The sequence below is a fragment of the Stylophora pistillata genome, chromosome 14 (assembly GCF_964205215.1).
Source record: "Stylophora pistillata chromosome 14, jaStyPist1.2, whole genome shotgun sequence".
Classification (NCBI taxonomy): Eukaryota; Metazoa; Cnidaria; class Anthozoa; order Scleractinia; family Pocilloporidae; genus Stylophora; species Stylophora pistillata.
The window spans coordinates 3,847,701-3,860,200 of NC_142532.1; the positions used below are offsets into that span (position 1 = coordinate 3,847,701).

Sequence of the window (12,500 nt, forward strand, 5' to 3'; positions counted from 1 at the left end):
CTATTATTAAACTGGCCGTGTAGCATAACAAGACTACCAGTAAAGTTGAAATAAGGCAATTCCTTCAGGAGACTTTTAGCAAATGAAGTTTCGCGTTTGTTACCGGTCATTTGATGACTATATCAATTTTGATAGAAACGCTGAGTAATGATAATAAACAAAATGAACATTAAATACTCTAACTTTACCTAGATGCTACATCGTCTCTTGATTGCCGCAACGCTTCGATGTCTTGAAATGATGTGAGTTTAATAGCTCTTGAGTCGTCAGACTTCATCAAATAAATCGCCGTGTCTTTAGCCCAACAATACTTGTAATTTTCTTGCTCTTTTACCGATTTGGCCAGGTAAAATAATTCTTACAGTCTTGGTGTGAGATGACTGAATATTGAAATCTTCAATTCGTTTTCTGAGTTAAGGCCAAAGGTCGCTGGTGATAGAAGATTGCAGTTTCTCCTCTTGAAAAGCACTGCATCTTGAACCATACGGCGGGTAAATTTACATATGATGGGAAGGATGCATCTTCGGCGGCCATCTTGGGTTCTTGTAAACTCTTCGACTTAATCCAGCAAAGCTCCTCAGTCACGAATACAGGTTGAGCAAGCTGCTTTGATGGAGATGGAGAAACTCGTCAAGGTTACCTATACTCTCGAAGAAGTATTTATTGCCTTTCAGCAGCTCGAGGAATTGAGGCAATTTATCTACTATTTTCAGAGATTTGCTAGTCTGACGCACTTGATTCAACAGTTATTCCTAGTTTGTATGATGCGAGAGCATATCTGATGCCTGCTTTCCAATACTACTGATGCTCTCGTCCGAGTGTTTCAAGAGCAACGCAGTTGTTCAATCCATGAGTTGTTAAGACATAGTCGAGGTGAGTTACTGCAGATGTTTGATAGGATCGGAGCTGTGCCGTTCCTCGATGATGATAACACGATCAAGTCCTAGAAAGATGAGCTTTCAGCATATCTGGTGATGGTAGGAACGTCTTAGATGATTTTGATGCTCTTACAGAAACCTGGAAATAGTGGAGAAATAACGGTGTTGAACCCTCCAGAATAAACTCCTGGGCCTCTGCTGTCAAGAAAATCGCTCTTGCACAGCTATCATCTGCTGCCGCTACGAGGGTGTTTTCGATGCTGGTAACAACGTTTACTGACCAACAGCATGACGCACTAGAAGATTATATCGTGGCAGCTCTGATGCTTCGATTTAACAATCGTTGAGAATCATCGCGTTGTTTCGGTGTTTGTGTCTTCGTTGCTGGTAACAATGTTTACCGACCAACAGCATAACGCACTAGAAGATTATATCTTGGCAGCTCTGATGCTTCGAGCTAACAATCATTGACAATCGTTACGTTGTTACGGTGTTAGCTTTACCTTATCAGGCACTTCAAACGTAGGTACAAATTTTTTGACATCTAGGAATCCAGGACCCTGTGACTACATTCTATACGACTACTCAAATGCATTACCTGTTTTTGTCCTGTTATTGTCAAGAACTATGAAATAAGTACTACACGTTCGTGAGCTTTTGAATTAAAGACGAGTCAGCAGTTTTGTACTTCTCGCATTTGGTGGAACATTGAGTGCCTTTTGTTTAATAAAAGCGCAATCTAGCGTACTGTGTATACGGTTTTTTTCTTAATGGGAGAGCTGGGGTTTCATTGAAAAAAATATGAGATAAATAGAGATTTTTAGAAACTTTAGGAATATTTAGGGATTTTTCAAATGTTTTGGGATATTTAGGCTTTTGGTGGGATTTTTAGCGAGGAAATCTGGAAATTCTGGATAGATTTTTCTGAGAAATTTTAGAGATGCTTGTGTCTCGGCCTATCGGGGAGGTAGAACTAAGGAGTAAGCCCTTGGCAGTTTCCAAATGTCTATCACGTGTTTTACTTTCTTTATGCGTTAGTTTTGATTACTTCAAATGTTCTTTTAATTCTGAGCTAGTAATCACGAGACGCCTGCATTTCAATTATCCTTCAGTTTCTTCCTTAAGAGCCTTCCCACCCCCCCCCCCCCACTCCGCTGCGATCTTATTCAGTGTTCCGTGCTCATTGACACGAGCAAGTATAGTTTTCTTACACATCTCAGTGAAGGCGCCAAAAATCTTCATAGGTGAGACCCAGAAAGTGGTTAAACTAGCAACTGCGCATTACGTTGGTGAGGGTAAGGACGCGGCATATTTCTCCAGACCAAAATCGAGAACTACAGGATTGGTCGCCAAAATACTTCGAAAGGGCGCCTGTTTTTCCAAAATTCATTTGAAGATCGCCTTAACCTTCTTTCCCTTTTACCTTAAACTTGGCAATGACTACGAATAATTATTGATCAAAACTCATATGGGTATTTGTTTCCTTCTGCTGCAGTGAAAGATGGAGTACCTGAATTGAATATTTTGGAGAAACTGGCAAAAAAAATTCCAAGGAAATGGAAGGATCTTGGGCGTCGGCTGTTTGATTGGGACGAATCAAAGCTCCAGGCATTCGACACAGACGAAAACAAATGTCATGAAAAGGCATACGCCATGTTGCGGACATGGAGAGAAGGCAAAGGTTCAGGTGCAACTTATCGCGTTTTAAATGACGCGCTGTGCGATACTGAGCTTAAAGAGTTGGCTGAAACATTTTGTCGAGTTGTCAACTGAAAGTTCCTGTATCAACTGATTGAATAACTGTCATTTCTTCCGAAAACTGGCTCACCTTTGCACCTTTTTACTACGGCGAGAGGTAATTCCGGACAAGTAGGGAATCTTTATCCAACGACAGAACAGATTGGCTGAGACTGAGTTGAAATGAACGCAAACTCAAATTTAAAGACCTTAGAATTTTTTGTGGTTTGAAGACTGTATGTATTCGACTTGTAAAACCTTAGCTTTCATTGATGCATTTCACGAACACATGAACTCGCAAGGCCAAAACCACAATTAAATTTTAGGCTGTGGCCGTCAATCAGTTTCAGTTACATTGCTATGAAGTGAAACTTTTGTTATTTTGTTGACTCGTTCAAATTTCGCATTATTTTGGAGGTGGTTTTGTCATTGGTTCGCGAACTTGCGAACGTTGCAAAGGCGTAGGTAGTGAGCAGTCAGGCTGTCAGAGCGAAGTTGCCTTACCCGATCGAGTTATACACAACCAACGGTAAGCCAGTAAGTTACGGTCTTTTAAAAAAAACCGTACAAAACTTTTGTTAAAGCTCAATAAAATCGTTTACAGGATACCCGTGATTAAATAAGCTTTGTGTTTGGAAAGTCCCAAGTTTTCCTTCACCCTTTTTTTGTTTTTCGTACAGGTTTCTATTAACGTTTTGAATATTTTTCAGATACTTTGCATGACAGCAGTTGCCTGTTTTATACGACGAATGATGAATTCAAAATACATGTAAACCTTACGGGAGGAGAGAAGTTTATCGTTATATTTTACATCATATTTCGTGGCTATTCAAACAAAATCTAACACTTCTCTCACGAATCAACATTGTCTAAATCCATTTCTGAAAAATCGGTGGCAAAAAATCGATTATCTCTCTCCTTAATCTTTTTTTTGGATGTCGAAATATATATACGCCTATAGCCCGAACACGGGTGCGTCCACACGGTTTAACCGTGGGGCTGCACCTACGATGACGACACTGCTTGGCGCGTCCCTTGGCGAAGTACTCTGTTGATCGACGACTCAGCAAAGGGTGGGTGTTATGGATGCCGAAACAAATTTCGCTAAATATGTCGAATACTTTTTTTTGGTTGTTGGTGCAATGTTCTCCACCTGGCGATCCCAGAAACCTTTGCACAAACAAAAGGATCCGATTATCAAGACTCTAGATACGAGGATGTCGTTTGACCCGTATACTAGGGATTCGGATTTGAATTCTACCAGTTGGACCGTCAGTCTTCTCTGTTCTATTCGAGGAAACAAGGACCGTACCAAGATGACGGTGGACAAAGTTGTGATCAGATAGAACAGCAACGCACGACGCCCGATCTTACCGGTAGCTTTTGCATCAAGGTGTGACACGGCAGTGTCACATCTTATCAACGTTATCAACGTTCGTTGTCAACGAACGCTTTTCATTCTGCTAATTCATTCGTGTTTTTCTCGTCACCGTGTTCCTACCAATAGCGTAGCTCCACTTTCTGCATATAAACCCACACACGACCCACAATTCCTCCATTCACTCTGACAAAGGGCTAACGCTCGAAAAGTCAGCTTTTTAACTCTTTACGGTGGCCAATTTACAATTTCAACTTAGTTGATATAACCAAATAACAGAGACAATAGACCAAAATACACCGGTGCGAGTTTATTTGAGATAAATTGGAAGGTTTTCTTTCTCTCTCTCTCTCCTAAGTTAAGGTGAAGTAAAGCGATATTTTCGTTCTTTTGAAAGTTATGGTCTTTTTATTTTACAAAAACGAAAACATCACTTACACAACTTGTCCTACCTCAACAAACCCACTCAACAAAAATAATTCCTGCACGGTTAGCATGCCTATGTTTTTCTTTCCTTTTTTCAGCTCGTCCCGTTGGTTCCCATGTCTCATTAAACCATCTCGGTTTTCTGCTATTTTTCTGTTTGGAGCTATTTCCTTTCAAAATTGTTTCGGTTTTGACGAAAATTATGGTCGACTTTCCAGTTTTCGCTAAGCTCATTTGCCCATGTTAGTTAATCGTTCCCATGGCTCAATCATCTTTATCATTCGTTGGATATGACTAGCACACAAAAAGTCATTTCAGTCCACACAGAGGTCACCTAGTACTGTAAAAACATGACTTCATTGATTTAATTCCCAATGAAGAAAGAAAGCAGTCGAGTTGCAGACGTTGCATTATCATTGATTCTAACTTTTGCACAGCTTCTTTTCTCTCAACTTTTAGCTACGAGTTTTTTCCGTTCGCGAGGAAAGCGAACTCCTATCACATTGTCACTAACAGAGGTCTTAAAATAAGTGAGGAGAATTTGCTACCTCTCTGTAATCAAGAAATGGATAGATATTCTAGTCTTCTCGGATAAGGACGAATAAACCGTAGTCCCCGTCTCCTGCGGGGTTAGGGGTAGGAGACGTTAATTTCCCACGCACGAGATTACTGTGTGGTGGATGTCCTCCCCTGGGTGGAATGGGTGGGTGTTGGCCCTGAAAAGCCCCTATGGGGAGTAATCAATTAACCTATGTAGGTATGTATGTATTTATTACACGACTCGAGCAGTCAGAAGGCCAATAACTAAAATCGACCAATCAAAATGCTCTATTGCCGGTCAATATTCTCTCAGTATTGGATCGGGCACTGTCCCAAATGGTCCCGAATGATACCGCACTTGTGTCTAGCTCTTTGAATTTCAGTCGTATGATAAATCTCTTATTAACCAAGCTTGCTCGGGACCGTACTAGAAGAATATCGGCCCTCGGTCTTTTTGTACGGACCTCGCTGCGCTCGGTCCGTGCTGTCAAGACCTCGGGCCGATATTCTCCCAGTACGGCCCTCGCGCTTGGTTAATAAGATATATGAGATGAGAGTTTTGGCGCACGCGAGGAAAACCCTGTCTCAATAAAGCTGTGGAATATCGTAAATACTACATTTATCGGTTGTAGTTCAGTTAATTGTGTAAATCTCCAAAACCTCGTGTTTTTTCTTAACTAATTAGATTCCAAACTGTCCAATCGTGAATTGGTCCTTCGCGATCCCCCCCTTCCCCCGTCTTCTAACGGCTCTTAGTTCTCGCTAATTAACTTGTTCGGAGTTTTTCTCATTTTTGATCATGTCAAGACATACATACGTTAGTTGACCACTCCCCATGGGGGCTTTTCAAGGCAAATTCCCACCCATCCCACCCCAGGGGAGGACATCCACAACACAGTAATCTCGTGCGTGGAAAATTAACGTCTCCTACCTCAAACCCTCAAAGACGCAACTTTGATGAAGTTTAATTTAAAAATACCAATATGTAAAACGAGCGCTTTTCAGGCCTCCCACTTTAATTGTATTGTGAAACTTTGGAATCACACCACTGGCTCTATCGCTCCTTTTTTCTAGTTTTCCGAGTCCGCTCTCCTTCCAGCTTTTCGTTAAACAAACACTTTTTGACTGCCTAAAAACGACCTTTTACATTGGGGTAGGTTGAAGGAGAAGGAAGAACGTTGCCTTTTTCGCTTGCCCTCGCCCCATACCCTCGCGCGGTTTCCGCTCACTCACTCTTCCAGCCTTCTCCCGCTGGGATAAAATAAAACGGAAAGGGATACAACGCAAGCTACAGCTTTTCAAGTTCGATTACCAGAGGCATGTAAGAAAATGAGCCCTCGTTCTTCAGTCGCCAACGATCCTCGCACACTAACAAGGCCCACAATGCAAATCGCGCAAAAGAAGGTACCAACCCATAATTTTCAACATATCACCCATCAGCATCTAGGTAACCATAAACATGTGCATAAAATCGCCAACTGATAAAAATGGAGCCCACTTGATGGCACATTTTAACTTTTTTCAACGGTCTTTACCTATTTCTACAGGGACCAGATCAGAGATCATAAGGTACCGCATTCTTATAGTGCGATGGTTCGGTCTAATTAAGACATGTCGCTGTTTGAAAATCGCTTTACATTCTAATTCACTACCCCGCTCAAACGAATATAAAACATTTATCATTCAATAAGTAACCATAATAGGGGTGTGTCAACACGAGCCGTATGCGACCCTCTTTAGTATGCCTTCGTCAACAAAATTTATAGGAATGGTACATCAACGTAATGAAAACTCGGAAATGTAAAAAATAAAGCAAGAAAATCCACCCTACAAAACAATCTAAACTATATTCGCATATGCAAAAAACTACCAAGAGAAACCGACAATCCCTTGTCACTGGGTATTTAATTTTGAGGGCGTAGTTAGGGACGGTCGTAAGACACGAATGAATATAACTGACAACAGCTCGAATATATAGCCTACCGCTAATGAAGTGATTGTAACAACATACCCTGCAACACCCCAAAGAAAGGGTTACGTAACCCATGATTATTACATTGGTCCACGACCTCAGCAGTTCCACTTCTTATTCTTTAAGTCCTGTCCAAAGAACTTTTAAAAAACCACAACAAGGTGACGTAGTATCCCATAAGTCTTTCCGCGTTCAGTGAAGTTCTCCGTTACTTTACTTAAGATGATATGTGGGAAAGAATCTGCCGTTGACGAATTGGCTCAATGAACCAGGAAAATGAGTGATTATCGTGCGCTGCTGTTGACTATTTCGAATCATTTGACGTCTTCAGATGTAGATGGGCTTAAATATCTCTGCCGAGAAGTTATTCCAGCCGGACGCGCAGAGAAAATTACTCGTGCATTCGAGTTCTTCTCCGAGCTCGAACGCCTGAACTTGCTTTCGGAAGAGAATCGAGATTTCTTGGCTTCAAAACTGATTGCTATCAATAGGAATGATCTGAGGAATAAGCTGTTAGGGATTCAAGGTAAGAAAACTTACGTTCTTAGCTGGGTTGATTGTACAACGTTCTTCAATCATTTGTTATTTTGAGGTAAAGTCGTAACTCGTTCACCCGTTGCATTCAGTCCAAAGACGTGACTAAGACAATTTTACAGACGGTGGTAAATAGGTGAATTTAACTTTGAATACGGTGCTTTGCTTCGAAATTAGTAGGATTCATTGGTTTCAATCTTCTCTCTTTCTGTGCGTATGAGTTTAAAAGCACCATTGGAAAGTATAACATCAGTTTGATTGGAAAATCCACTTCCGCTCTTGGAACCACCGACTGTACCCTCTACTTATTTTCACAACGACTGATCTCCAGTTCTCGGCTCATACAGCATCTGGGCTGCTTAACACACAATTCTAACGTGTTAGATATACCAGAGGCTTCATAATTCTTTTCTTAAGGCTGACGAAAGGCCAAAGTTGTGAAATGATTTGGAAGTATGCTACGAATGATTTCATTATGTTATTTCACATGTAAGCCAAATGCACATTTCTTCTCCCCTCGCAGAAGAGCTAGTCACTGTCTTAATTTAGCAGTACTTCATGTAACACATGGAGTGCAAAAGTTAAGGTCAATTGGAATATTAGAACAACTTCAGCCGCAGCACCTTTTCCATAACTAAAGCTTGGTTTTCATAAGCGATCGAAGCACAATTTAATAATAAGTTCTTATATAGCGCATTAAAATTGAACTCTATGCGCTTAAGTGTAAGCACAGACACAAGCACAAGGTTTATTTGCCAAATGAAAATGAACATCGACAAGCACAAGCACAAAAAAAGGAAACATTTTGATCCCTGTATTTGTGCTTTCACTTGTGGTTATACTTGCATGGAGGCCGTTTTGATGGTGAAGTATGAGCAGTTGTGCTTGTGTGGCTTGTGAAAACCAGGCTTAAGTGGCTGCCATTAGTGTAATGGGACATTCCTGGTAAGGGAGCTCTATGGAACCTTTTTTCTAAGGGGTAACAAGGGACATACTCCCCCCCCCCCTAAAAAGAAATTGAAATCTAGGAGCTCAGAAATGTAATTTTTAGCAGAATGGTGAAAAGGTCTTTTAGGAAACAGCCTGTCAAAAATTTGCCTCAGCTTATACTGCTGCTGAATAGACATGAAATTCTGTGATCAGTGACTGATGTGTCGGTCAAATTTATACTAAAGATCTTCAACATATTGCCCCCACTCACGGCACCCTTGGATGAACGTACATGGTAGAAATGGTTTTATTAAAAAGGGCTATTCCACATGAGACATGAAAATTTGACAGATTTTCAAATTCAAAATATGAGAGCCAAACTTACTTTTAATGAAAGCTTATACATAGTTCTTTAAGAATCCAAATCTAGATTGGCAGTAGTGGCCACACCCAGGGTGTGTGACACTTCTGTTTTTGAGGGTTTTTGTTAACCGAATAAGCCATTTTACATACAAATATCTAATTTGCTATATCTCAAAGAAATTGATTGCTATGAATCAGATTTTGAGATCTTAACTACTCACTAGGATGGGCCTTTCAATGCCAAAAGAAAAAAATTCTCAAACATTTAATGCCTCAGACATACAAAGACATAAAAAGTGTTGCGGACGTGACCTTCAGGGTATGATTCAGAGCAACATTTATTTAATTTCGATGTAGGTTCTCAACTGTTTCAGGTCTTATTTATGCTACTCTTACAGTTAAGTATTATGATAATTTTGACACCCTAGCTTGCTCAAATTTGTCAACTATTTAAGAGATATTGGGTTGCAGACGGGACCGTTGCGGACATGACACGTTTGTAAAAACCCAGAAAACCTCATAAAATTTTCAAACATGAGAACATATGTAGATATTTTAATGACAGCAAATGATAATTATAGACATATTGTGATATATGTAAGGTTATCACTTTTTTTACAATTTTCCAAAATATAAATGCCCTTTGATGTACAAAATGACATAGATCATCAAAGTTTTTATATATTATTTGTTATTTATTTCCCAATTTACAGATAAAAGCAATAAAAACAGCATTTTTACTTCAGTGGCATTACCCTGAATATTATTAGTGATGAATGAAAAGCTCTTTCCTGAACATCCCCAAAATGTCACGTCGGCAACAAATTTTGGTCACATTCGCAACACAACATTTTTATTTCTTATATATATTATTTGTTATTTATTCCCAATTTACAGATAAAAGCAATAAAAACAGCATTTTTACTTCAGTGGCATTACTCTGAAAGTTATTAGTGGTGAATGAAAAGCTCTTTCCTGAACATCCCCAAAATGTCACGTCCTCAACAAATTTTGGTCACGTCTGCAACACAACATTTTTGTTAATAAATCCATGGTAACAAGTAATTTCTATAATATCTTTTCAGATTTATGAAGCACAATTACTATTGCATTTAGTTGGTGTCTGCAGTTTTTTTTTAAGGTTTTCAATTCACAGGAAATTTGAACTAACCAAAAGCAATTCAAATCAATGGTTGTTTTAGGAGTCACATCTGCAACACACTTTGAAAAATTATTTTCTCTGGATCTCTAAGAGATAGTCAAAATGTTTTCTGGCAAAATAAAAGGTACTTCAGGGGTAGTTTTATGACATGACTCGTTTCAATTCAAATAGTTTGGATCTGGTTTTAGGAGACATTTAATGCTTGAATTTTGCCTCTAAATGTCACGTCTGCAACGTGGAATTGACCAAAACTGGATCATTGGATAATGCAATTCAGGACTTTTTATTGGCTTAGCCATTATCGTATATGAGCCAATATACCATAATGTAATATCTGTACATTGTAACATCCGGTTTCTTCTTACAAAATAAAGTGGAGAAGATTTGTCTAATATCTTGGGGGCGTTTTTTTTTAAAACAATTATTCCACTCACGCTTGTTGGATATGAGATGATTATAGCCAACTCGGCGCGAGGCGCCTCGTTGGCTATCTATCATCTCATATCCAATGCTCGCTTGTGGAATAATTGTTAAATATATCAGCAGATGAGACAAGTAGTGGAGGGGTGGGTGAGGTTAAATTACAGTAGTGGAGGGGTGGGTAAGGTTGAATTAAAGTAGTAGAAGGGTGGGTAAGGTTAAATTACAGTAGTAGAAGGGTGGGTAAGGTTAAATTACAGTAGTGGAGGGGTGGGTAAGGTTAAATTACAGTAGTGGAGGGGTGGGTAAGGTTAAATTACAGTAGTAGAAGGGTGGGTAAGGTTAAATTACAGAAGTAGAAGGGTGGGTAAGGTTAAATTACAGTAGTAGAAGGGTGGGTAAGGTTAAATTACAGTAGTGGAAGGGTGGGTAAGGTTAAATTACAGTAGTGGAAGGGTGGGTAAGGTTAAATTACAGTAGTAGAAGGGTGGGTAAGGTTAAATTACAGTAGTAGAAGGGTGGGTAAGGTTAAATTACAGTAGTAGAAGGGTGGGTGTGGTTAAATTACAGTAGTAGAAGGGTGGGTAAGGTTAAATTACAGTAGTAGAAGGGTGGGTAAGGTTAAATTACAGTTCTAGTAGAAGGGTGGGTAAGGCTGAATTCCATTGGTGCATGACCTATAACTAAAAAGTAACAAAAAAAGTTCTTGCGTCTTAATTTCAGATCAATCATTGTTATCCTTGTGTATTTTCAGAAAACCATAGTGTTTCACAGAGGAGTCATGGACCAGTAGCGTGTAAGTAAATGTAAACCTCTATTAATCTTAATCCTTTTGCCCCAAAGATTTCATTTGTGATTCTCTTTACTGTATGGCATACAGTTCTTATGATGTTTCTTTGGAGAATTTGGTACTGGATCAGCTAATAATCCCCTGATTTATCTTTTTTTTTTATTCTCATTTAATACTGGTATTTTTTTTTTCGAAAAGGAAATGAGCTACAAAACACTAAAAAAGTGCTACAAATCCAAGTCATGAACATTGTATCTGATATGTGTCTATGTGAAAACATAAAAACCTGTTATCTCAGTCTTGTGCAGATTCCAATGAATTATGCCAGACTGTGCACTTTTGATCAAATTTTGCTGTCCCATACAAAGCTCTTGGACATGCATTGAAAACCTCCATTTCTGTAAGTTTTTGTTACAGTCAAACTCCAAATATTTGAACCTCAAATTTCCGCATTTTCTTTTACCTGGACTCACCTCTCTGGTCCCATCTCTTGTTAACATTAATTGCCGTAAAAACCCAGAGATAAGCCACACCCGCAGATAAGCGGCACCATGAATTTAGCAGCTCAAATTTTGGAAAAAAAGTTTTTTTGAAAGAAATCAAAAGAAATCCAAAATCGAGTCTTGAGAGGTCTTCTTCATCCACTCTTCACTGAACATAAACTCACTATTAACATTGCAGCGGAAAATACTTCAAATTCTTACCCACAATTTTAGCACTTTAATATAATGAACATGGTTTCTACCAACTCTGACATATGATTGATCTTTTTCTGTTAATTGCTGAGAGGAATTTCTTCAATCAACAAAGTTTTTCCATAGGTTTTACAAATTACAAAAAGAACATGAGCGGAACATTTTAAGCTCAGTAACCAGGCATTAAAGAAAATTGGCCTCGATGTTCACAACACCTTTTTTGAATGTTCCTACAGATAAGCCGTCGATGTTCACGACACCTTTCTCGAATGTACCCGCAGATAAGCCACACCCCCAATCTCCACCGATGATTTTTGGAAAAAAAGTGCGGCTTATCCATGGGTTTTTATGGTAGTCACATTCGAAATTTGTGACAACTTTTTCCTATTTGTATTTTTGATTATGCAGACTCTTGGTAATATCCAGACTTTTCAGCCCAGTCCCCACAAGTCCAGATAATCAAGGTTCAATTGTATTTCTTCTTCTTTTTTTTGTTTTGGCAACACAACAGCACAGCCAAGTGTACCAAATAGCTGGGATAACAAGCCTATTCCTGAAGAATTAGTTTATGATCTTGTTGAAGATCTGAGCGTAAGCTGGAAAATGTTGGGAAGGCGTCTCGGCCTAGCAGAAGGTGTCATAAGCAACATTGACTCAGAACATCAGAAAGTTGTA

General features: G+C 39.3%; 2 protein-coding genes across 3 annotated transcripts in view; both read left to right on the forward strand.

The window, feature by feature from the left end:
• The window catches only part of LOC111330201 (uncharacterized), a 17,666-nt gene extending 14,443 nt beyond the window's left edge, over positions 1-3,223 (forward strand). Inside the window, exon 8 of the mRNA XM_088744974.1 lies at positions 2,374-3,223. Within this exon, the coding sequence (XP_088601100.1) occupies positions 2,374-2,651 (278 nt within the window). The 3' untranslated portion in view covers positions 2,652-3,223. The remainder of the gene's footprint in view (positions 1-2,373) is intronic.
• Positions 3,224-7,137: 3,914 nt separating this feature from the next.
• The window catches only part of LOC111330209 (uncharacterized), a 17,767-nt gene continuing 12,404 nt past the window's right edge, over positions 7,138-12,500 (forward strand). For both annotated transcript variants that reach the window (XM_022935036.2, XM_022935037.2), the window contains exons 1-3: positions 7,138-7,457; positions 11,095-11,136; positions 12,337-12,500. The exon at positions 12,337-12,500 is cut by the window's right edge and continues 121 nt beyond it. In XM_022935036.2, the coding sequence (XP_022790771.2) occupies positions 7,208-7,457; positions 11,095-11,136; positions 12,337-12,500 (456 nt within the window). In that variant the 5' untranslated portion in view covers positions 7,138-7,207. The remainder of the gene's footprint in view (positions 7,458-11,094; positions 11,137-12,336) is intronic.